The following is a 25,756-nucleotide window of genomic DNA, read 5'->3' as shown; positions in this document are numbered from 1 at the left end:
AAACCCCACCGACGGGTGCTTCGGAAGAGCGATCTCAGCAGTGTGGCAAACGCTGTAAGAGATGATAAACCAGCTTCCACCCCCTTGTAACACAAGGAGTGTAGCGTAACAAGACCTTTAAGATTCACAAAGGAAGGAATGGACTTGTCAGAAACCACTAGTGTAAGACTTTGAAGTATTTTCCATTGCATTTTTCTCTTACTACTTTCCTATAACTCTGGATAGAATTTTCTCCTTTTGCCAGCATTTATGATGCTGGTTTGGGTCACTGTGATTCAAAGGTGACTCCCCTTAGAGTGTAAGCTAAACAATAATCCTCCTCGCCCACCAATACAAGATCAGAGCAAATAACCAGACAGGACAAAGTGACCCCTCACAGTTGTTATGCCTGCAGCTAAAAAAAACCCCAAACCAACCAGAGGTGCGCGTGTCTACTGAGACTCCTCCAGCCTGGGGCATTAATCTTCAAACACAAATAAAGGCGCCTGATTAACCTAAATTATTAAAGAAGTACATTAATAATTAAATGATTTTGTTGCAGTGAATGAAGCAGCTAACTTCCTAATGCTCACCACTGCTTTAATTAGTAGGTACTAAAAGGCAATGACAGGACAGCACTCTATTAAAATGCTCTCACTTTGGGTTTGATCAGATCTGATTTTGGCCAGATGGGCACTACGAGCTACAGCCGAGGCACACCACGTGATGAGACCGCGCTTCCCCTGCTGAACAAACACGCGTCCCAGCCGGCCTCCGGCGGAGACAGAGCGTAAAGACACGCGTGTGTAACCGCAGCTGCGTTGTAGCTGCACCAACTCGCGACAGCCCAGCCGCAGCCACTTGCTGCATTTATCAGTACGTTAAAGTGCTGCCATGGGAATTAAATAGTACAGCCAGGCATGCTCATGCTTTCACCGCATTTTATTTAACAACATGTTATTTTTCACTTATATTCAAGTGCAGAAGCTCCAATGTGTTCCAAATTTGCCCAGCACAGAGGGAACACAGGAAAAAAAAAAAGTCCTTCCAATGGCAAACTAAGAACTTGTACTAACCTTTTCAAGGCAATTAAATAAACCAAATGAAGGTTCGTTCCTGTTTTCAAACAAGAGGTAGGGAGGCATGGGGAGAAGGAAACACTGGCAAATCTCATGGCATTAGATCCATCTCAAGAGAGATGATGAGATTGCTGCAATCCACACGGTGGAGGTTCCAGTCTGGCAAAGTCAAAGCTTCCTTAGGCCAAAGGTGGCTCCCAGCTGCTAGGCTGCAGTTAGGTGGGGTTTGGTTTTTCACAGTCTCTGTATTATTCAAAGTTTTGGAAGAGGACCGGGAGTAGGCAAATGCTGTCACAGTATCAAAAAGTCTTTCAAAAATGAGTTTGCTAGTGAGAAGAGTGTGGTTTGTAAAGGACAGACCGTTCACGTCGGGTTGCCGATCCAGCCGGCCGCACCACCATGTTCATGAACGGTTCAAGAGGTAGGTGTGCTCAGACGGTGACCTTCTCCATTACGCTGTCCGCGACGTGCACCTCGTCAGCTTGCACCGTCACTGTGGCTGACTGGCCGCAGATATGCTGGTGGTCCTTCCAGTCCTGCGAGGGAAGAGCAGAGGGAAAGGCCATGAAGAGAAAAGAGCCCTTGGAAAGTGCGCAGCCTGCAAAAGGACACTGGGCCCCAACAGAAGCCCTATTTGAGAAGCGCTTTCTCCAGCACAGCAGGACTCTACTGCTCGGCCAAACAAGACTAATGACAGACAGGAAAGGAACCACACACTGGGTCAGTATTAGAGGTGGAATCAAGCTAAGCAGAATGCTGGCTTCTCAACCCAAAAACCAAAACAGGACATCAATGTCAGTTAGGTCATGGAAATGTTACTAAAGCAGAGTCAAAACCTTGACTTAAACCCTCTCCTGAAAGCTCATTACAAGCTAGCACTCCTGAAGAACAGCGCCATACAAGGGGTCTTAGTTCAGCAATGGCAGAGGAGAGGAATACAGTTCCTCCCAAGACTGACTGACTTTAACTTCCAGTCTGAACTAACAAAATACTCCTCTAGCTTCCTTGACCCAGAGGTCGCACATCACAGCTCACAAATACAGGAGGAATCTCAGGAAATCTGTTCCTGACAAGCACTTCAAACTCTCCCACCCTATTACAGTGTGGAGCACCAGCTACAGGCATGGCAGATGTCCCCTGGGAAGTGACAAGCTGTCTAGGAGGAGGACAAAAGGTGACCACTTGGTGCCATTTCCCAATGCACTTTGTAATGAGGACAACAGGGTGGCATTACTGTCCATGAGACGCCCGGAGAGGGGGCAGGTAGACTATGTAAGTTTTCTGCAAGGAGCATTTCTTCCTTCTTTGGATTTTTAATCTTTCTGCTATGCAGACAGGGAACTTGGCCACCGTTACACTTTGTTACAGGCAAAAGGAAACAGTCAAAATTCTTCAGCTACTCAATACACCCAGCCTCAGCTGATTCAGACTGAACTTGGACAGCCCGCAGAACTGTAACCCTGGCTAAACTACATTATCCTTTCCTCTAAAGCGGGGTGCCAAGGGTCTTTGTAAGGAACCTGTGCAAAACATGAAGCACAGCAGCTTCCTCCACCGTACTTCCTCATACCTGTTTCCACCTCCCATGTTCAAAATCTTACAGTTTGTCCCACTGTATCATCTGTAGCATCACAAATAATGTAAAGAGTAAGAGAACAGTGTCCTCAGTGACACAGCAGGAGCACAGGTACTGAGGAGCGTTCGGCTTACCAGGAAGCAGCAGGGAAGGGTTGTGAAAGTGCTCCCAGCTAGCTGGTCCCCACAGCTCACACAACGAGGTGTCCACACCCTCACTTCTGGCGTTACTCTGATTTTTAGATCACCTTTGAGAAGGTGCGTGCAAATCTTGGGACCTTCCCTACCCATTTGATCCAGAACCTGACCTGCAGACCTGCCCATCACTGCAGTCTTGCTCAGAGATCCAATGGGCAGGGTGGGCTGGGGGTGCTGGGGCTGCCGACCCATGCAAGGCTTGTGCTCTGCCTGCCTGTATGACACAGCAAGTTCTGCCGCCCGTTCCTCTCGCTGTGCTTACACCCATCAGGTAGCCGGCAGAGCCGTCTGGCTCTCCCCAGGGTCACACAATCCTCTCCAGACAACTGAATCTGCAACTCACAAACAAGCTTATACCTTGCGCTGGCAGAAAGTGGAGCAGTAGTTGACTTTGTGGCATCCTGTGCACTCGTTTGTTGCCTCACGACCACAGTTGACACAGGACTGCTGTGAAAATGGATGGCAAAGCGACCACGTCAGAGATAACAACAGGGAGATCACTGAAGTGTAATACAGGTGCTGTAATTAATACAACATGATGCGGGAGCAGTGGCAGAGCCCCCACTTCCCAATATATCCTCAACACACAAACACAAAACAAACAGGCCCCGTGGCTTCTGGACATGCTTTCAGAGACCCACTCTCCTCACCATGTTAGCAGGGATCACTTTGGAAAATGAAATGCACCTGTCTTCCCTTCTGGTGGGCAGGAAGCCCTTCAAAACCGTGGGTGAGACCGAGTGGTCATGGAAATCTGTCCACAATACCAGAGAGATGCCTCCCTCCACGTATCTCATCAGCCACAGCCAGGTTACTGCAGGCTTCAGCAGGAGTCAGTCTTAACCAAGGGCAGGTGTGTTCCAAACAGCCATGTACAGGCTATGCACAGGCCACCGACACCCAAGCTCTGAGTTTCTCTCAAATTGAAAGTTTTAAAGGCAGATTTGGTTGGTGGTTTTGTTTGGTTTATAATCCTGCGTATCTCTGAGAGAGGGTCTGAGGAAGGACAACAGGAGTAGGCATAAGGATGGGACCCTTCAGTTTAATCTTCCCCTGTTCTTTGAGAGGAAAAAGGGATCTGCTCCTATGGGCTGAGCAGGCTGGTTCCTTTGCCAGTCAACAGCACGACTACATAAGTGGTGTCCCAACAGGGAAACAGAAGACAGAGGAGTAAAATTAAGAAGGCTGTAACAGGAGCAAGGACTTAAACCTAGAAGTAAGGCGAGATAGGATACACAGATGAAAAATCACACCTGATTTTAAAAGATGTTTTTGTGTCTGTCGCTTTAATCTTGTATCAGTGACATCAATTAACGTAACCTGTATATTTAGGTGGAAATATCATTGAACTACCACAAAAATAAGCACTTCACAGAGCATTCTGTTTCCAACTCATTAAATTACTGACAAATCATTAGCACGTCAGAGCAGCAGTGTGAGGCTGTGACACGAAGCATTTCTCGGCTGTGAAAGTATTGCAGGTGTTTTTAGTTCCAACAGCTCCTTCTCTCTTTTGAGCACAACCAACCTAACAATCAGCACCCTGCTTAACACCGAGTACATCACACCATCTGCTCACATCTTACCCATGTACCTACAATTAACAATTGGTGTGACTGACCTATATTTGTATTCCTGATGTGCAGCCGGGGATTCAGGCCACAAAAAGGGGCTTAAAGCTGCTCTTTGGGACTTGCAAACCCTGTCCCAAAGGGATACTGGATTGAGGCTGTTCATAACCTGTACGGTATTGGAAAATGTTGAAAATACACAGAGTGTGCACTTGTACCTGGAGATCATAGAGAGACTACTGAATAACACATACACCTGTAAGGGCTTATATCATGGCTCCTGAACTAACTCAGCTCATGCTCCTATTCCGAAAGCCAGAGGGAACCATGCAGTTTTGAAAACCAGCTCACAGGACAAAAAGGAGGAGAGTTTCCTTCCTATCACACCTCAACGACAGCCATCCATTACAGCTGCAGTACCATTACTCAGAGGTGAGTGAGATGACTGATTAACCTGGCCAGATGATGATAAAGGATTGTGAAAACCTGGAAGGCTTGGGAAAGGGGACACTGCTCAAACAGAGCATTAGTCCTGCTAGATCAGCTCAGATCTCTGCTAGAAGGCAAGGCCAGATACAGAATACATGACTTCTGTAGCAATGACAAAAAACTTTGCATCTTTAAATGGAACAAGACAAAGAACAAAGGACTCCTCATAAAATATGAGACATCCCCAGCTTACCTTGATGATGATTTCTGTTTTCCCATCCACATCTTCTGTTTGTTGAAATAACTGGTTCTGATATTGCTGCAAGGAAAAATACACCAGACTTGTCATTTCACAGCCAGAGTATGACGTGAGGGGTTGAAAAGGGTGCTCTGTATGGAGGGTCCTGTCACTGAGCTTGCTTCTGGCAAGCCCAAAACTGCAGTTGAAGAGGAACCTCACTCTGCCCTTACAAGAGAGGGATACTATGCCCTTATGTGGAGACAGATGAAGAAGTCTGTGAGAAAACAGCCTGAGGTGACAAACTGCCAGTTAAGCACAGCATTTACTCAAACCTCACTTTCCCCACTCCATCCAGCCAAGCACTCCTTCTTAAAACAGGTGGCTTAATTGCCACGAGGGAACTGCACCCCAAACACATGAGAGCCTAAAAAGTTAGCACAGGAAACATGAGGAAAATGCCAAGGTAATAGGGCCAAGTGTCATCTTCTTGGGCCAAATTTTGGGTCGAGTCCAGTGATCCTAATCCACTAACAGACAAAAGAGTCTGTAGGGATGGGCTTAGCCCAACAGAATGGATGAGGAAAAAAACCCAGACAAAATTAACACATGCAAGACTTTAGAAACAGCATCAAACATAACCATTATTCCTGCTTTTAATAGAAGCATAAAAGGGCTTTCAAACAGTTTTTTAATTAATCAGTCCTCTGGAGGTGACTTTTAAAGCACACTTGGGGTGTGTTGCAGATTTACTTCAAACCAGTTCAAGTCCAACTAGGTGCTGCTCCACCTATTGCCTTGCCACGCTCAGCAGCCAATGCTGCTGAGACTGGAGTCCTAAACCAAAGGAATTCAAAACCAATCCCAATTTGATTATGTGCTAACCCTGATTTAAATTTATTAGGAACAGTTAAAAAGTAAGAAAAAAGCCGAAGCCCCACCTTCAGGCAAAGCAGGTTTATCCAGGAGCACGACCCAACATATAAGGAGATTAAAGGCTTAATTTATAAGTGTCTCTATGACCTGACATCACAGTATTTATTCTCCTGTGAAATCACAACCTTCAAAACCTTTATATTACCATGACACAAATTCAAATTAAAAACTCTAGGAAGATGGAGGAGGCGGCAGGGAAACCTCTTGCTGTAGACTGCAAGGGATGTGATTGGGTTCTGCCATTGTTTGACAAATAGGCAAGACCAGGCTAATTAGCAAGACAGGACACATGCACAGCATCCCCAGTGCTTCCAGTACTGCACAGGCAAAGTGTGCATCACGTGTATGGAAATTTCAAAATTACTGCTTTGAAAACCAAAATTGTGTCCAAGCCATAAGCATTCTTGTGAAGACAGGGAATATACTGGTAAGCTTGAGATGTGGCCTCTGGCCTAAGAATCAGTCCTGCTGTGTCTCAGGAAGAAAATGACCTTGATTCTTGAGAGAATCACTAACATCAGTGAGCACTGGCCCTGGAGAAGCTGGGACTCCACGCCTCGTGCCGCAGCCTCTGCCCTGTGCCACCCCACACACAGGCAGGGAACTGGGCTGGCAGGAAAACTGCAGATTCTTCAGGAAAGGTTAAAACGAGGCTTCCACTGTTAAGTGAAAGACAAATGACCCATGTTAAGAGTACTGGCCCAGGAAGACTGCATAATGTTTCTGAACTTCTTTTTAGTGACGAAAGCGGAAATACAGATGCCAAAACATGCGGTGAGATGGCATTTCAAGCCAGTTTGAAAACCTCTGCACACAAAATCCCTGCTAGCACCGTTCCCTCTGCAACAGCCTGTACAGAGACAGTGCCAGGGCTGAACACACTGAATTCCAGTTCTGAGAAAGTGCTGCAGCTCCAGAATTAAAACCCTTCCCACCACCAGACTCCACTTCATCCTCTGCAAGTGTGGCTACTCCTGTTCCCCAGGGAGATTGCCAATGAGAAAGACATCAAGAGGAAGTCCAGCCACCACCGTCCTTGTCTGAGCCACAGCAGCTCCTCCACCTCTGCTCTCAGACCCCGAAACCTGCTGATGGAAACCACGCATTTAAACCCCCTCCTGCCTCCTTTTTATCTATCCCCATAGCGAGTCCTCTGGCTCTGCACAGACCATGGTGTGAAGAATTCAAGCCATACAGAAACTATGGAGAAGGAAAAAGTGTGATAAGAGAGAGGACCAAGCCAGACACATCCAGATCTCTCACAAAACAGCTGCAGAAGACTGGTAACCTCTAATTCTCAACTGTTTTCACTGCTACTTTGGAGTACACAAGCCATTATTTGCTTAGTAGAGCTACATTTCTTAAATGCCGACCCTTTTTAGGTTAATTTCATACTCTCCAGCCGTGAATTGTTTTAATCTTTCTAAAAAAGAATTCAGATGGTCCAGCTGTTAGCTGATTTAATCTTCCACCTTGTTTTCAAACGGGCTGGGCTCTGAAGGCATCACTGCATTACACAGAGGGCTATTTCAATTAAAACACGTCAGATTTCAACACTTGATTCTTTTAAATTTATACAGAAAAACTGTTTAACACATTTCCTGAATATCTTTATTATCTTCCAGCAATGTCTTCTGGCACAGAATTTGGTGAGTTCATGTATTGTCCCCCTCCTAAAGTTTAGCTGATATAAACGATGGCTTAATGCACACTCAAAAAAATTACATTGCCAAAGCACACAGACCTCTGTGTAAAGCACTTTCTTTAATCCATTCCTTTTGGGCCAGTCCTGCAAATTGTCAAATATCTCTTGCAAGAGACACTGAGCCTTTGTTGCCCCACTCACTCTCTTCCTAAATGTTTTTCCCTAAATCAAAAAATGCAGTAAACCCAATGTTCCGATAGTAACCAAAGGATCAGATACAGTCACAAGCTAATTAATAACGATGGTGGAGAACTTTTTTCTTAACAGCTGCATGGAGTTCTGACAGAGCAGTTGTATATAATGAATCCCCATGCAAAATGCTGCCATTCAGAAAAAGCTTACAAATATTTCGATATTTTAATTTTTTGCAATAAGCATGACGTATTCTAGAAGTTAATATAAACACTGAGCTGGAGGGTTTATGGTTTGCTTTTCTTTCAGAATGTCATTCCCGAAGACTTCTAAGTAACATAAATGTAACTTACATTTGGCATTTGCCAATATAAAGCCGTGCGCAGGCTGAGCACTAGGTGCATATGTGCCTATTGTTTACACACGGAAAGCACAAGGCTTATGGCCATCATCGTTTCTTAAACAGTCAGCTTCGTGTCTGGAACTAACTCTGTGACAGCTCTGCTTATTAACTGAGGAGTTCTCATCATCAACAGGCACATGTATATACTGCAGACAGCATATGCAACAGGAAAAGTATTTTTAACTACTTTCTTAGACTCTAGAACAATTTTGTTTCAAAAGAAATTATTGCAAAGGAGACATTTTCATAAATGCTGGAATTGTAGATTTTGGGTTTACAAATTGCCCTTATTTCCACGACTTACAAGATTAATACTTTTTTTACACAGCTTTTTACCCAGCGATCCCACCCCTTTGCAAACTGGTATGCAAGCCCTCTGTGAAGGAAGTGTTTTCCTTGTTTTAAAGAGCAGGCTCTGAGGCCCAGAAAGGCCAAGGACTTACCCAGGGGCATCTAAATAACTTGTGGCAAAGACGGAAACAAAATTTAGAAGAGATCCTCAGTCTTGAAATTTGCCTAGCAAACCACGATCCTTAAACAAATGTACAGAAATTAAAAAGGACAAAGATAGCAACAGAGTGCATGTGAGGACTTCCAAATTACAAAATTATGTGCAAGAAAGCTCTGTTGGTGAAGCCTTTAGCTCCAGCACTTTGAATCTGACCTATAGTTTCTTCAGAACAGCTAAGGATGTCACCAGACCCTGACACAGGGCATTACCTGGCTGTAACCGTACTAGTAGGGAGGCAGAGTGAAAAAATCCCCTATGTCAGAGGGGTGACAGAATGGAAGACAAGTGTATTTTTCCATATTTTCTCTAATGGCCTATGAAGACAGGCATTGATATTCCGCTACTGTACAGCCTGATGTCTAAATGCTCAGCACTTCCCAATTCAGCCCCCCAGTTGCTTTTGAGGACTCTCTATCTAGGTATTGCCATGTGTTTGGAACTGCAATTAGGGATCCAATCCTCCTGCAAAATTCAGATTAGACATGCCATCTTAAGGAAGAAAAATGACTGTAGATGCTTCTAATTTATGCTGCACTTATAATTTTTTATGGTTCTCCCTTGCTACATTAGCAGATGCCCCTCCTGCCACAGTTCCTCTCTGATGTTGGCATTTCCACCTTCAAAACAATATAAACGAGAGGACTAAAGTACTCCTAAGACTCCTTTGAATAGTCCTGGATAATACCATTAGCAAGCGTGACCAAAATGAACAGTGATGTCCGCTCTTTGACTTCACAGATAAGAACGTAAGCGTACAGGCAGCACAAACGCCTCCCCTGCTGAAAAAAAACTCAGAGCAAAAGCCTGCCTTTCACAGTTCAGAGCTCTGCAAGTTCCACAAGCACTTACCACTGCTCAGTATAGAGTACAACTTCTGGTATTTAAAGCCAAGTCAACCAAACTGCCGCTATATGGGAGCAGACTGGCTCTTCTGTGATATTTAATGAATTCCAAAGCTCATTAAATAATTATAATAAGTGAAACACAATATAGTAAATGATTTGCAGTATACAACAAAGCATGTAAGCTGTGCTTAAAAATTCTTCATGCTTAATTTACTGCTGTCTACGAAGACTGAAACAAAACTAGCATACAAGTTAGTTTTCTTACGTGTTTGCTGTTCTTGCCGCTTCTCTACTCTGCTTAAACTTGGCGCCACTTCAGCCTTCCTCTGAAGGGCAGGTAAAGACAGTGCTGTCCCAAGTGCCCTGTCTTGCTCTTCTGTCGGAAGGCAGAGGCCATCTCCCTCTTTCACAGGGGTGACAGAGGGATATGGTCAGGGATACAAACAGTTACAAGATCAAAAGTGCTTGAACTCAACATCCTCAAGAGCTGGGACACTGAACTGTGGGAATAGCTCTGCACCGCTGTGAAAACTAAAGATATGTATTAGTTACAGTCATGGCAATGAAGTTTGTGTATCCAGTTGGGAACCAGCCTGCTCCCAAGAGATTTCTTTAATCCTGCTATGTATTAAGTCACTCTTCCAGGAATTGCTGAGTCTACAGCTCTATTATAATTTAATCTGTTGTACAGCCTTTGCTCTGCAGCTCTGATACAATGACACAACCTTTCACTTCTAAATACCTAGGAACATACTGCTGCACAGAAATTCTGCAAATTGGTGGCTCTCCTACAGAGAAGCATCCACACTGCTGCATTCACTGTCTCCACTCGTGCAAATGGAGGAGGTGGTGAGAAGGTTCCCCCAGTTTGTTAGCCCTTGGAAGTTCTGTCAGTGTAACAAACACAAAGTAGTGATGAAGCACCTATTTCCTTTGTATTAAATTCATCCAGCAAAAATCAACAACCACCAAGGTAGGAAGACACCTCTTTCTCCCTCTCACATACCTTAACTGTCAAAAAAAGCAGTTTGACCACATGCATACTCAGAGTGGAAAAGAGACTTGCATTACAAATCAGGAAAACATTCATGAAATCAGAAAAGCACCTTTGACCAACACAAAAGCAGACAGCCAATTATTTGACATTTATTGTAATTGCTCCCAATGCCAGCCCTGTACCCAGAAACCCAGAGTTTTTTCCAAAAATGGAATTCACTAGAAGGAATTCAGAAATAGCTATCTGCAGTATCATCCAGATGGTTCCAGAAGCTAGCACACAGCAGCTGGCTTGAGAACTGTTATTTGGATATTTAAAAAATAGCACCATAAGCAAGTGTTTTTATCAAAATACAAAAACTGTTGAGGTACCCATTACACAGTAAGAATGGTAAGACACACGAGTTGTGTAACTGGGGATTTGGTAGTTAGTGGGAAAGGGACATCCTCTGGAAACAAACACGTGCTCATCCTTGCCTTGTAAAGTCAGCACTTTAATAAATACACAGGAGTGAATTTAACCCCCATTCCCGGGGCAAGAAGAAACTAGAATTACACTGAAGTGAGCTGGATGTGGATCAGAGGGTGAGGGGAATGGACTCTGAACAACCATTCCATAAACCACTGTAAGGATAAACAGAAGGGAAGACAGCACATAAATTGGAAAAAGAGCAGAAAGAGAAGTTAAACAAAGTCAGATGTTCATCTCTAAACTGTGTCAAAGCTTCCAAGTTTTCGGTATCCCATGCTCTACACAGCTTTTTAGCAGCAGACGGCCCAAACCTGGACAGCAGCATGAATACCCATTCTGCCCAGGCGGAAGGCAGGGAAGAATTAGACTCTCAACGTATCACACACCTGCACATCAAGGATGCAGCGTACAGAAGAGTTTAGCAGAGACAACGTGGCAAAGAATATCAAAGACGCTGCAAGGACTGTCATAGGGGTTCTCAGTTCTCAGCAAAGTCTTCCCACACACATTTCTTCAAGGTCTCTTGCTGCACACTCGTGCCTATGAATTCAGTGGAAAGCTGACGTTAGCAATAACGCCGATGGCAACAGCAGATAGTGTGGTATACAGGAAGGGAGTTCATCAGCTAATGACAATGACACCAGTTTCACAGAACATTGCCCCCCACCTCTCTCCCTCAAGTCCACACCAGCAGCTGTGGATCTGGGGGAGAAGGGGAACGCATTCAGCAGTGCATGGAGCCAGATTCAGGGTGCATGCATGAGCTGGTGTTAAGAAGAATCCAGGGTCCCTACCATGCATCAATTAAAGAGAAGAAAAGCAGGGAGAACAGGGCAGTCCTTGTAGATAATCCCTTACAGAGGAGAAAAGGGCCACTGGGTACAAGCCAATACTCCTGTAAAGCCAGCCGGCCTTGCAGCCTTACCACAGGACTCATGCGAGATCAGCTTTGCTTGCACAATGCCCAGCAAGACACTTCTAAATTTTACTGCTTATCTTCCCCATAAACTCTATGGCTTGCTGTTCTTTTTATCCCTCTGCCTCTTCGGGCCATCAAAAGCCTCTTTGATGACCCCGCTCACTTGACATAAAGAAAGCAGCCACCGCACGGCCGAACGCTCACCATCTTTCCTATACCAGGATTCAGTGCCCACGTCTCAGAAATTTAAGGATGGCTGATGGGACAGCTCAGGACTCATAACACCAAACAGTTTGTATTACTAGCCTGCTACCCACAGCTCTTGGAATCCCAGAGCACTCTATTCCTTTCCCCATGATATGAGTAACTTGGAAAGATTTCTCTTGGTAATACTGCTCTCAAGACATTGAGGAAACAATTTCTAAGGGCTACCACTGTTACAGCCAGTGACAACCAGTGAGATACTACTCTGTTCATCACTCAGCCAAAAAGATGCCTTTGGCGGAGTCTTCTCACCTCCTCTGGCATAATTACCTCTTTCCTCTCCACATCAGCTTGAATTTTTGCTTGTGTGACAGCAGCCTCACGGAAGGAGGAGCTGGCCTGTTTGGCTTGTTCAATGAGAGTCTTCAGCTGCTGGGCGGTGTTGAGCAATGAATTGACCATCTCTTCCAAGTACAGCCAGCTCCGTTGTTCCGTCACTTCCAGCCCATTCACCACCGAAGGGGATATGGCTTTGGTAGGGGTTGTGGGGGGCACCGCCAGGGCAGGGAGCGAGGTTAACACTGAATATAAAGAAAGAAAAAGAAAATTTATAGAATTAGGGCATTTCATTTCCATAAAGTGGGGGTTTGGTTTTTTTTTTTGTTGTGTTGTTTGGTTGCTTTTTTTTAAAACAGTGTCTGCAAACATTTCCAATCCAGCTGAGTTTTTGCTAAACAGACCTACCTTCTGTGACCCGAAGTGCACAGAATCGGCCTGTGCAGAACAAGCCCTTGGGGCACTCTCAAACCCAGAGGACAGAAGAACATGTACTCCTGACCCTATTGTTTACTCCGGGAAGGAATTAACACCTCCTAGCACTTTTGCAGATAAGCACAATTAAGCAGTGAAAGCAGCATTCCCAGGGACTCCACTATCATTACAATGTTCCACTTAATGTTTTCCCTTAACTATGCCTAAGTAAGGTTATAAGAAGTCATTCAATGACCCAATACTTTTCTGAAATACCCTGATGTCACTTATACAGGTGTCAATTCTGAGGCTGCAAAACTACAAAAACCAGGCACCGATCCACACCACACTCCCCTGCACTTCCTGAATTCTGATCTTAACCATAAACCTGGCCCAAGACTGGAATAAAACCAAGACATTTATCATCACCTCAAAATTACATGTATTACAAACAGGCACTTTCCGGCTGGGTAGCCCTTTAAAAACCCCCTCAGTAACTGTAATTTCTTCAGACCCCTTCATCCTGGATCCTACCCATAAAACAAACTGTGGCCATAAAACACACACATACCACACTGAAACACCAAAAATTTTAACAAAAGGTATTCACAGCTATATGTATCTGTTTCAAATATCCTGGGTAGTCTGAACAGCAATGCTCATTGCAAGTTCTGAAACCTCGCCTTGCCTAATCCCAAAGGTGAGAGTGAATGTATACAGTCCAGATGGAAGCTTTAGTTTCAGACACTACATCTGCTGACATTTGCTTTACATTGACCGTGTTGGACCATTTTCAAGAAAGAAATTTCTTGTCTACGGCCCTTTCATCCAGAATCCTAACTACAACTCTTCACTCTTCCATAAACTAGAGTGCAACAGGTATGAAACAAAATACAACACGGAAGCCCAGTAAAACTTCTAAACATACTCCAAGGGCCATTAAAAGAAGAAAAAACCCTCCAATTACTGAGGTTTTGCAGCCTTTACTTTTTCATATCCTAACCATAACCTTAACAGTAACTGCAGTTTGTAGGAAGCCACCAGAACACAGCTAAACTCCTATTCTGGTAATCTAATCACACTCTTCTTGAACTTACCTCCAGCCCCCTCAATTATCGGGGCTCTGCAGTCCTCCCTTTCCCAAAACCTGTGTTAGAAAATTGAAGTCCTAGAAAACCAACGTCTGTCTGAGCCTTACCTTTGCAAACTTTTCAAAAAATGAACAGTTATTGTGTCACTAAAACATCTACTTTTCACAACACTAGGCTTGCATATACACTGTGAGACCACAATGTGAGGAAATTAAATCTCGATCCAGGAACTTAACAATACACAGTATAAGCTCACCACAGGCAACATTTCCAGGAACAAATGTTATCTGGCTTTAGCGGCCTTACTTTTCCAAAATTTAACTCTAACTCTAGCAATAAATACTCGCCATCTGCCATAGAATTAAGTCCAAGTCATTCATATCTACCAACAGCTGACCTCTAAATTCCTCACTAAATTGTTTACTAGAAAAAAAGAGGGCACCACCAACTTTGGGACTGTGCAGTCTTATCATCCGAAGATCTATTAATAGTCTATTTCAGGATTTTTCCTCACATCTTTAGGTAGGAGTTTCAGAATGATTCATCACACAAAAAAAGCAGTAAGTACTGCAGGCTGAGAAACCGCTTCCTTCCTGCATAGTTCTGCATTATCAGAGGAAGAGCTGTTAGTATTCCAGGCACCAAAAGCCAATTAGCTTCCTTGATTTTTAAATAGTGAGTGACACGTTCATTTAAAAAACGCAGGACCATCCCAAGTGATGGATGCTACCGCCCTCAGAGAAGCGCTGGGGAATGTAACTTCAGAAGCACTGAGCCATTTAAATCCCGTTCGCATCCAGCCGGTGTGTGCTTTCCTTTTAGAAGCATTACCCTTAACACCTCTTGCGCCTCTGCCAGGCAGCTTGTCCTCCAGCTCCCCCACTGCTGATGCTACCGAAAATAATGCACTAACACTGTCCTTGAGCATCTGCAGCATTACGAGAGAGTGCCCTGCAAACAGCTGCCACTGCTGGGTACTGACCATTGTTTTCATTAAAATGGGCCGTTATTGGAGTCAGATTCTTTTCCTTGAAACCAGAGTTAAGAAATGTACTAAGCGGGAAGTTCTTGAACAAAACAAACCAAAACATACAGGTCTCAAAGGCACTTTATTCTAGTTGACTTTATTATCAGTCTCCCACCACAATCCGTTTTGGATGTCATTACAGATACTGGCATGCTGGTCTGTCTAAGGTGGCTCCAAAATGCAAGGCAGAAACAAGCCTCAACCCTCTCTCACTGAAGGATGGGGACACAGAATAGCAAACTGCAAAGCCTAGTTAAAGACATAGAACAGTAGACACCCCATTCAGGAAAAAATTCTTCTTCACTGCACTTCAAATGGTACTTCAAATTCAACTGTAAATACTGTTCTGAAAAAAATCAGCTGTAAATACTGCCCTGAACAGCACCAGGCCAACACACTTTCCTGTATCAGGCTGCGATTCCAGTAGTTCCACCCACAGAGAACCTCTCCTTAGTAAAGCACCAGCAGATAAACAAGACTTTTGCAAGACTGCACTGAATACTGAGTATCTTCCAAGACAGCAACTAACTTAAGTGTATTAACACCTTAACCCTTTTCAAGTCATATCTGGTAGTTTTTCATGCAAGCAGCAAAAGCTAAAAGAATCCAGCACAGATTTGGAGAGAGAGATCAAGTCTCAAAACCCACAGTACTGCAGATCCCTGTGTGTTAGATGTGCAACCTTTTCTGACAGCATTGCAAGTTCACCATACAGGTAAATGGACATTTTACACTCAACAGCCCTTAATTAAAATAGTCATTTCAATCAATTGCACATGACTGGTGTAGAACTATTTGCACTTAGATATGGGTAAGAGATAAACCAGTCTCTTATCAGTAGCTGTTTGCAGAAAAGCCTTTCTCACTGCTACATTTCCAGCACAATATTTATCCCAGCATGGCATTTGATAACTTATCTAATGGGAATTACTTCCAATTCCTCATTTTAGCATAGGTATATCAGTCAAGAGAAAGTATTCACTGGTGAAAAAAAAATCAATGTTTAATTAGTAACATCACGATCTGACTAAGGCTTAAAACCAACAACAAGATTTCATTCTGGACAGAGCAGGAATGCACTGTGCTGCTCTGAATAAGTAAATAAAAGGTCATACAGAGGGGAGAACACAGGCTTTAAAAAAGAAAGACTTCAAACTGCACAAAGGAATACAACATGTTTACATGCTCTTTTCTTGATGTCTGAGAGAACAGTAACAGGGATCACAACTTGCCTGTCTTATAGCTCCTCTGCGTCAGTGAGATCAGTAAGTATCAGAGTAACTTCACAGAATCATAGAAACTGGAGAAGTAAAAGGCCTATAAATCGCCTAATCCATCTGCCAGCCAGTGGCAGAGTACTCCCTGCTGTATCTCTTGTCCAGGCTCGATAAAAACACATAAAGCAAGAGCAACACTCCAAGTCTGCAATTCCAGTTTCTTCCACACTTCCCGTTTCTATCAGTACCAGCAACACTCAAATAGCATCGTAGTTCACTTAATTTATCAGTCAGCTCTACAAATGAAAGGTCATTAAGTTTATGTAATAGAATTACATTTGAAGAGATATTTGATAATCAGTTTAACCTGTCCTATCAAACACTAAAGGGCTGATTTGTATTTGTCATTTTTCATACCATCTTTTTTTTTTTTTTTTACTCCAGTCTATTTGACCACCGCAGGGCAGGCTCTCACTGCCACTTCTTAACGAGCACCTATCGTTCCAGCACAAATGTCGGTGTTAAGGGATGGAAAACTGACACTGGATGTGAGAGCAGCACACCAAACCTGCCCAAAACTGCCTGCAGCATGTATCAGTGGATTCACAAAGAGATGTGGGAATTTTTAGAAAACGTTCTGTGACATAATTTTAAAGGGGATGGTCTCCTCAGATCAAAAACTAAATAAATGTTTAGCCACAGTGCCCAAGCGGTGACAAAAGCCTTGAAACAAAAGCATTAGGAAAGGCAGGGGACTGCAAGATGATTTAGGAAGCAGGATCACAACAGCCTCCTCTGGTAGAAATAAAAATTCTCAATAACAGAGTGAAAAACTTTCTGCAGAGTGGAAAATCTCCTTGCCCAAATCTTAATGACCACAAAACTCGTAAGCAAAACAGTGCAAAGTTTATTTTTCTGCCTAAATCTTTACCTTTGCTGAGAAAAAAGATAAGAGAGTAAATTCAAGCACTGCTAGCTGTGCCTCACATGACGGACATAAAACATACCAATTTTGGGATGAGATGTTGGCAGTGCAGCTTCAGGAAAAGGTGAAATCTGACAGTTGTCCTGGTAACTTGGATAGTGAGGTTCTGGGTGATTCACCCGGCAAGGCTGCTGGACATTGGTATCTTGAACTGCAGAAGAACAGCATTATGAATCACTGTATAACACAGCTGTCAGGCATTTCTTATGCTTCTTTCACCCATATTTTTTTTACTTTTTATACAAGGTCCTACAGTCTATAACTCCAGGGGTTGCAAATGAGAAACAGTAGCATGATCTTACACAGTTAGCAAGCAAGGCAACCTTGTACTGATTTCGTCTCTCTCTGCTTTAACTTTTAAAGGCAAAGGTTACTGCTGGCTTCCCTCCTGCATACCTATATATTTACAACAATCATAGGACTCCAGACTACGGTTCTCAGAGCAGGACAGTTCCCTCAGCAGAGCTCACAACCCCATGTATGAATTAAACGGAAAAAACTGAAAAATATGTCATGCATTTATATTTTGATTTATTCTGGCATTTTTCAGCATTTATTCAGCACTTTTCACTTAGTTTCAACACTTGGCTAGTTTTCTTTTTTTTGGTAGTATTCTAGGACAAAGGAGGAGTGAAAAAAATGGCAGAGATGACCATAAAACCCTAGGAATCAGCAGAGGTTGTACATTAGCAGCTGCAACATCTGGACAAAACTTCTAACTTCTTTTGTGCACCTGGTAAGATTTCAAGCTGCTGAAATCATTTCAAAGGAAGGACAGCAGGTTACACATAGCCTCTCTGTAAGCTCTTGAGAAAGAAATCCTTCATGCAGCATTCAAAATGCTTCTTTCTATAGCAACGGGTGTCCAAACCTTTTTTCCTCCTTCTCACAGATGTCTAGCAGACATACACCTGAACTCTTACCAGTGGCTCCAGTGAAAACATCACCCTGGGACGGACCTTCCGAGATAATTGCTGTGGCTTCCACTGTTGATGTACGGTCAAATGTCAGAGCACCGGAGGTAGTGATCTGTCCAGAAGGAGTCACGGTGACTGGAAATATTAGAAGTACTTTCATAATTAACACTCAGCGCGGAGGCCTTGGTTGTTTAGCTGTTGATACCCCTGTTCTGAATCATCTGATGTCAGAGAACTCACAGATCATTAAATGGCCTTTGATAATCCAAGTTTGGATCATGCCTATGACCAACACAATTGGAAATGGGAATAAAAGTCCCATTTGGCTTCCAAAGGCACTGCTGCCCTCCTGCAGGCCTCTGTTTATTCTCTGGGTGTACGAGGCCAGAATGTTCACTTACAACATACTGCCTCCCAAATCACTACCTTTTCAGTTATTATATGAGCAATAACTTAACACCTGCCATAAAGGTTCAGTGGGGCCACAAAACCCATCAGTTTCTGGCTGATCCTAATTTATTACGACTTTAGCAAGGGTGGTTCTTACTATTTAAATCAACATAAAAAATCTGTGGATTGCAACTAATTCTATGACAGTTTGGTTAGCTGGACAATTTTAGCTGTCTATCTACACAGAGTGATAGATTGATTGGCCAATGCAAGGAACAAGTCACAAAATCCTTTTGGATTAATATACTTGAGTGGCTCCAAAATATTTAAAACCCTTTTTTAAATAGGATTCATTAATTTGGCGCCATTAACTGGTAATGGGCTGATACTGTGGCACACTGCTCAGCCAGAAGGTTCTTTTCGCAAACAACAATTCAATTTTAAGACACTGAGGGTACAGATTCGTGTCTGGTGAAATATGTGGCTACTACCAAAACAAGAGGTCCTCCTCTCTCCCGATGCCAGCATGAGCAAACATACCACCTCACAGTACCTCACATTAACTAACCAATGAAGATTAAACCTCTTTGAGGGATAAAAAACCCGCAGAACTCTATAGAATCCTTGTATTTCTCTTCCTGCTGCTGGTAATCTAATCTTACTTTTGGCTGTTCTTTTTTTGGATTTCTGTTGCTTCCTCCTCAATTCACTTTGTAATGTTACCATCCAGATGATGCTAGTGTGATGAGAGCAGGAGGACACATGAATGTGATGGGAACGTGTGAGCTGGATGAGCTTGCTAATTAATTTCTGTCCTCACACAGATGGTTTGACGATCAAAAACAGTAAGTAACAAAGCATGTCCTGAATGTTAGAGAGGAATTTGCAGATGAAAGCATCACCTTCTGCCTCTTTCATTAAAAACTTTCAGGCTCTGGATTTCATTCCAGCTGCTTAGAGCCTACTTTTCTATGTATTTCAAGAAATAGCACAAATGTTACTCCATAGCGCCCACCAGCTTCTCAAGGACAAAAATCAAGCTCAGGGGATGGCATGGAGATTTCCAGCAGAGCAGAGAAGGCCCAGCCTTCTCCTCAACCTAATTTTAACAGCAGGCAATTTCTCAATTGTCATTTGTGAAAAACCTACTTGAAACCCACTACAGATCAAGGCCAGGACTCCACAACTTCCCCTGCGATGCCAGGCTGAGAGAGCAGGTAGAGGAGGGAAATATAATCCAGACCTCTCTCAGAACAAAATATGAACCCTACTGCTCACTGCAAAAGGATGTTAAGATGCTTAAAACCGAGTCTCCTGGAGGTCTTGAGTTGCACTTTTTCCTACTCAGCTTGCAGTTGCAATGTGGCAACACTGTGCTAGTTTCTACAAAATAGGAAGTGAAAACAGCTAAAGACGCTTAGCCAATAAAACTATCCAGTGAAAAGGAAGTGGCAAAAAAATAAGACATTTTCCTCAGTTGGCTAGTTCCAAGGGGCCACTGATAGACATAAAACATCTAGTGTGGCAATTCTTCATCAAAACAGGTAAGCAATTTTTACCAAAGAACCTACATGTAGTAGCAGCTGTCGCAGGAAGCAGAGTGATGTTTTTGGGGCAATCCTTCTTCACTGGAGTTGCAGGCATTTCATTTTCTTTTTTCCGCCTTTTATATGGTACAAAGAGTCGTACAGGACCACTCTAGGCAAAACACATACCAAAAAAATGAGAAAGAAAAAAGGAAAAGGCATTAGCTGAGGCATCTCTTTGGGGACTTTGGGTTTACTTCTCATCTTTCCAGATGCAGCTAAGGTCAAACAGCATGTATTCCCACACAAGATGTGTGTTTGCAACAATTGACCAAAAAGCTTCTACTCCTCCAGACCAAAAGAGCTCTGTGAAAAAAAAGTTACGCTCAGCTCCCTCCAGCTGAAGAGGTACAGATTCAGCATCTTCCCACTATTATTTAAGGAGCAGAACTGGTCAAATAATTGACTGCCGGCCAAAGTGGTGGAAGAAAATAGAACAAGAGTGAGGAGAAGACAGGAAATGGTTACTTTCAGGTCTAGGAAACAAGCAAATCATCCAGTTCATAGCAGAAAAGAAATGCAAAACATGACTTCAAGTCAAGCTAAAGACTTCTGGCTTTCAGGACTTTAACCTCATTGTTGAAACAAACAAACAACAAACCAAACCCCAAACCAACCAACCAACCAAAAAACCCAAGCAGTTTAATATGAAAATATAGATCCAACACAGAGTATTACGTTACTTCCTTACAAAAACATTTTTCCAGCTCAAAAAATTGTGAAATTTGAGTAAAAAAATCACAAATAGCTTTGACATCTCCAAAAGGCATTTTACATAAATACATTCTTTAGATAAGAAAAAAAAGAAGAAAAAAAGCATTAACTATCTCACAGTTTTACTGAGGCTGCTGTGCAATAGTGCTAGCCGTTCCTTATCTCCTTTCTTTATGAAGCATGGACAAAGTACGCTGCAACTACAGTACTCGTGAACATTTCTAGGACACTTAAGACCTGCTCGCAAATGGCTGTGGCAGCTTGACTGACTGTTTGTAAACTAACAGATATAAAACCTACAACTCACCAGAGTCATGTCATCACAGCAGGCAGCACAAGTACAAGAGGCAGCATGAGGATTTAAAATCCCATCCTGAAATTAGAAGATTACTAGTTCAGCATTAGTCACCAAAACCACCAAGAGCACGACTGTATTCTGCTAAAAGATTCAGACAGCTCCCAAGAGACGTACCCATTCCCTCCTAGGGATTCTATGCAATAACAGAGAGGCCAGCTCCTCTACATCATGGTGACGGGGTGAGCAGATGGGAAGACAGTGAAGGAAGAACAAACAATTTTCAAAACAAAAGGCAAGAATATGTGAATTTGAGACTTTGTAAACTTTCTGCCCAAGCAGAAATCAACCATAATGGCAATGCCAAATTCTCCATGAGACTCCTGGACACTGCAGGAAGTAAAGGACCCAAAGCAATCCTCAGTAAATGGTGCAAGTGAAGAATATGTTTGTCAGGCAAACAGAATTAAGCAGATCGGGATATTGGATTACAGTATCATGGGTGAGAGCTCACGTCTCAATTTCTGCGATAGAGCTCAAGGCTGGACTTCATCCTGCATATAAATTCCTTTTCAAGTATAAGCAAGATTTGTATCGTGCTATTTGAAAACACATCTAGAAAAATTCCTCTCACATCACTGATTCTCAACCAAATCAAAATGTTGCTTCCGAGTTGCCCCACGGCACCATCACACATCACTCTGCAGAGGCAGCACGCACGGCTTGGACTGCAGCGCTGGGCAGACTCTGTCCAGACTCCACCTGTCCCTTCCAGCAGAAAGGAGGAAGCAAACTTAACCTTACGTGAATAAGGCACTGCAGTGGCCTCCCAGCATAGCGGATGCTCCTCTTCCAGTCTTTGCTGCTGGCTCGTCCCGCCATAGCTTCAAATTCAGTGGGGCTGTACCAGTTGTCCCCTTGCTTAATGCACCTACCACGGCCTCCTGAAATAAAACAGAAGAAAGACATTGTTAGCAAAGGTTAAGAATCATCTTGCCACTTTCCCAAAGAAGTAAATACTGAAACTGCTGGACAAAATAGCAGTTAATCTATAGCAATCACCAGATATGCCCATCTGCTACTTCTCATCACCCTAGGATAACCATGCCCATTTATTATTTTGGCTGTGACAATGACGGTGCACGTTTGGAGAGCTCCGACTTTGGGCCTCACCAATGCATCAAAAGGCTAGAAAAAATTACTCATCCACAAGAAGGATAAGTCTTTCTTGGATAAACATGAATTTAAGCCCTTCCTTAATTTGCACTTAAATTTCTAATCTTTCTGGTCATGAAGAAAACAGTCTATCCATGAAGCAAGCACTGTGCTATGCAGTCAGGCTTGCTGACAGACAATTTCTGCTGCTGCTTCTTCAGTTTTCCCACAGAGATAAAAGAGAAGAGGAGGGGCTAAGGCAGCTAAGGAGTCCCATCAGGAGACAAGCGCTCTATTTTCTGTTCCAGCAGGGATTCTGTAGAGCTTCATAGAAACACCGGTCTACTTCTGAGACAAAAAGAACGTTAGAGAGGTCCACCTACTACCAGGGAGACTCACTGCACAGCAGCCTGTATCTTCACAGATTTAAGAAAAAAAAAGTTTGAAAGCCTCTGAAGAAAGAGCAAAACAGAAAAGAACAATAATATCGAAAGAGACTAGGCTGGCTAGGAAACTGTCTTTTTTTTCCTTACAATCGGCCCTCAAAAGTAGCCTGATTAAAAGAAGAGTGCACCAAGTGAAGAAGGAGCCGTCACACTTCCTCACCCAAGAAGGCTGTTGTTACCTGAGCCGAGTCTGTTTTTATAGAGAATGCCACTGATATTCCGGCATCTCACCGGGAGCTCGTTCTCATACACAGACGGGTCCCAGTTATACTTGGTTCCAGTTTTTTCTTGGACGGATGTTAAAGGGGTAGGAGGAGATTGCGGTCCTTTGAAAAAAAGAGAAGAAAGGTGACAGCAACTAAAAAGCACACTGACTATACCTTCACACGCTCAGCTCGGCTAGGGCAACAGCGTCAAGTGGTTAACTGAAGCAGCTGACACCTCTCCACAGCAATGTGAGTTACACGGTGCACCACAAAAAATTCAGCTTGAACGTTCTGAAAATGACTGAAAATAAAGCAAACTGCATCTTAGGCAACACGATCTAACTGCGCATTAAGCGCTGAGGTTGTAACCTGCAGTGGTGTAAGCAGCTGGCTGGATCTTCCCCTTCCCTGAGGCCGATCCTGTAACGTGTTTTGGACTGCTGAAGATTTGCCATGCCATCTTGTGGGCAGAAAGGAAACTGCCAAGCAGCCGTGAACAAAACCTTAGCAATAAAGACACCAGCTATTGTGACGCTTAAATATCGGCAAGCGCCCTGAATGGAGATAAAACTATATTCAAGGACCCTTTAAAAAGAACCCACATGCAGAATTAGAAGACTCATATTTTTATTATCGATATTAAAATGATCCATCTGCCTTTGGGGGTGGGATGGGTGTAGAAAGGCATGTGACAGCCCAGCTGCAGGGCAAGATTTTTCAAGAAGCTTATTTGCAAGGGTTAGGGCAAAGAATTAGAAAATGAAATATATTTCTGACAAAAAAAACCCGAAAAAGCAAGTATTCTTCTACTGCCAAGAAATACAAGAAGTACCATGTGAAGAGGGGACAAATGATCTTTATAAGGTAACTGCATAATATTATTCACATAATGTTTTTTAATCCTAGCAACACAATTAAAATGGAGAAAAAGCAACCCCTCCGGGAGAATGACACTTCAAAAACAGATTGCCTTATACCTGGTGTGAGAGGTGCTGATGGCCCCTTCAACCCTGTGGTTTCTACAATGCTGCCGTCTGTGTGAACCACAATGAGAGTGGCTTTTTCAGTATTCAAGCTGTCCCCAATTTGGAGGGCCGTTCTCCCAGACTATAGAAGAAATAAAGAGTTTGAATTGATTGAGTTAAAATACTACCATATTTTAGTGTTCCCCCAAATCTTCTCAAAGGCACCCTAAAACACCAATCGGTATGGCAGTTATAAGGTTTTTGAGGTTTCAGCCAACCAAATTCAAAGCTTATATGTTCTAGGTCATCTGTTCCATTACAGAATGGGTATATGGGGGTGGAAAGGTAAAAAACCTCTTGAAGTGATAAAGAAAAAACTGTATGTCCCCCAGCTAATGATTTTGTGGCTTAAAGCCTGTATACTGCAATGAAAACATACCTTTGACCTTACTACAGCTCGAACACAAACTGAACTCTTCATTTACACTAAGAAAGTACCTGGGACTTTGCTAAGGCCCTCAAATGAAAGAACAGACTTACCAGCACATGTCCTGAAATTGAAGCTGCATTTGCCACTGATGTAGTGAAAACATTGTCTGCGGAGGCACCAACATTGGCTACTGTCACTGTGGTGACTTCTGAAATGTAAACCAGACATGGAGTTAACATTCTGCTGTATCCAGAGAGCCTGTTAAGACAGCTAAACATCAAAAAATATAATTGCATTTCCTTCTTCCCATTCAAAATTAATTTTATTTTACATGACGACTTTAAGTTGTTATAAACACAACCATACTGATTTTTATTAAGCTTTGGGCTGAATGTGCTTTAACCTCCTTGTGACCGTAACAGTAGTTATCAGCATGGGATGAACTAAGGGAAAAATGAATATTGCATCTGTACTAAAAAAACCCTCAAACTGTGATGTTTTTTATTAAAAGAGGGGTGGCTGGCAAACATCAAGATAAAGAGGACAACTGGCTCTCTCTCTGCCATATATTAATTTCTAGGGAGCCATTACCTATAAGCTTGGTCTGGTTAAAAACCGTCCAAACTTACAGCCAAATGTTTCTATGATGCGTAGCATATCTGACTGCATAGCTAAAATCAGAGGTTTTGCAGTACCACACACGGGGCAAGAGTGAAAAAACAACACTGAACGTCACATGGAGATACCCATCTAGGTACGAAGGGCTCTGAAATTCTCTGCCTATAGGAGCTTGCCTTCAAAATTCTGCACATTTCAGGGCACTTTGTTCACGGGACAGCGGGTCAAAGTAATTTTGGATGCACAGAAGCATCTCTTGCTCATTTTACTTTACGTTACGTAGTGTGGACGCGAGGAGCGTGTAATTTCCTAAGAGCGCGGGGGTGACTCGAGCCTCAGCTCGGACCCGCCATTTCTTCACCTCACCCCCTGAGGTAAATGACTCCATGTGTAGGCCGGACAGGCGGCAGCGCTGCAGGGAGCGGGAGGGGGGGACCAACGGCCGGGGCTGCCGGCTCCATCCCCGGCAGACCCGACCTCCAGAGGTGTCTGTGGGGCCGAGGGGCAGGGACTCTCACTGCGGGGCAGGAGCTTCCCCGTCAGCCCCGGGCAGAGCGGCCGGGGCGGGAAAACGCTGCCGCCGGGCTGAGGCGACGGGGGGGGAGGGGGCTGAGGGGAGCTGCGCATGCGCACTCCGCCCGCCCTGACCTGCGAAGGCGGCGGCAGCGGCCTCGTCGGCGCTCGGCAAGGGTTCGGTTCCCATCTCGATGTGCTCGGCATCTGCCGCCATCACCGTCACCGCAGTCACCTGCGCCGCCGCCGCCGCCTCCTA

The 25,756-nt window shown here is 43.6% G+C and overlaps 1 protein-coding gene across 1 annotated transcript; it reads right to left on the bottom strand.

Moving 5' to 3' along the window:
* Window positions 1–25,746, bottom strand: DEAF1 (DEAF1 transcription factor). The gene is made up of 14 exons (XM_010564320.1): window positions 25,633–25,746; window positions 24,477–24,574; window positions 23,949–24,078; window positions 22,945–23,091; window positions 21,969–22,108; window positions 21,177–21,242; window positions 20,141–20,267; window positions 18,186–18,314; window positions 17,285–17,413; window positions 12,523–12,773; window positions 5,085–5,150; window positions 3,189–3,278; window positions 1,056–1,594; window positions 1–52 (listed from the first exon to the last, which is right to left on the bottom strand). The coding sequence occupies exons 1-13, from the start codon at window positions 25,712–25,714 to the stop codon at window positions 1,490–1,492; spliced, it is 1,560 nt and encodes a 519-aa protein (XP_010562622.1). The 5' UTR covers window positions 25,715–25,746; the 3' UTR covers window positions 1–52; window positions 1,056–1,489.
* Between the last annotated feature and the right edge of the window lie 10 nt (window positions 25,747–25,756).

Source organism: Haliaeetus leucocephalus, unplaced genomic scaffold (assembly GCF_000737465.1).
Source record: "Haliaeetus leucocephalus isolate CR32 unplaced genomic scaffold, Haliaeetus_leucocephalus-4.0 Scaffold177, whole genome shotgun sequence".
In the NCBI taxonomy this organism is placed as follows: domain Eukaryota; kingdom Metazoa; phylum Chordata; class Aves; order Accipitriformes; family Accipitridae; genus Haliaeetus; species Haliaeetus leucocephalus.
The sequence above is the reverse complement of the archived record's forward strand: the minus strand, read 5'-3'. Positions and strand labels throughout refer to the sequence as shown.

Excerpts from the sequence above, each read along its gene's own strand:
- DEAF1 (XM_010564320.1), bottom strand. The coding sequence starts at position 25,714 with ATGGCGGCAGATGCCGAGCACATCGAGATGGGAACCGAACCCTTGCCG. Across the intron at positions 18,315-20,140 it reads TGCGACAGCTGCTACTACAT|TCACCGTGACTCCTTCTGGA; the intron begins GTAGGTTCTTTG and ends TAATATTTCCAG. Across the intron at positions 5,151-12,522 it reads CTGATGTGGAGAGGAAAGAG|CAATATCAGAACCAGTTATT; the intron begins GTAATTATGCCA and ends TTTTCCTTGCAG.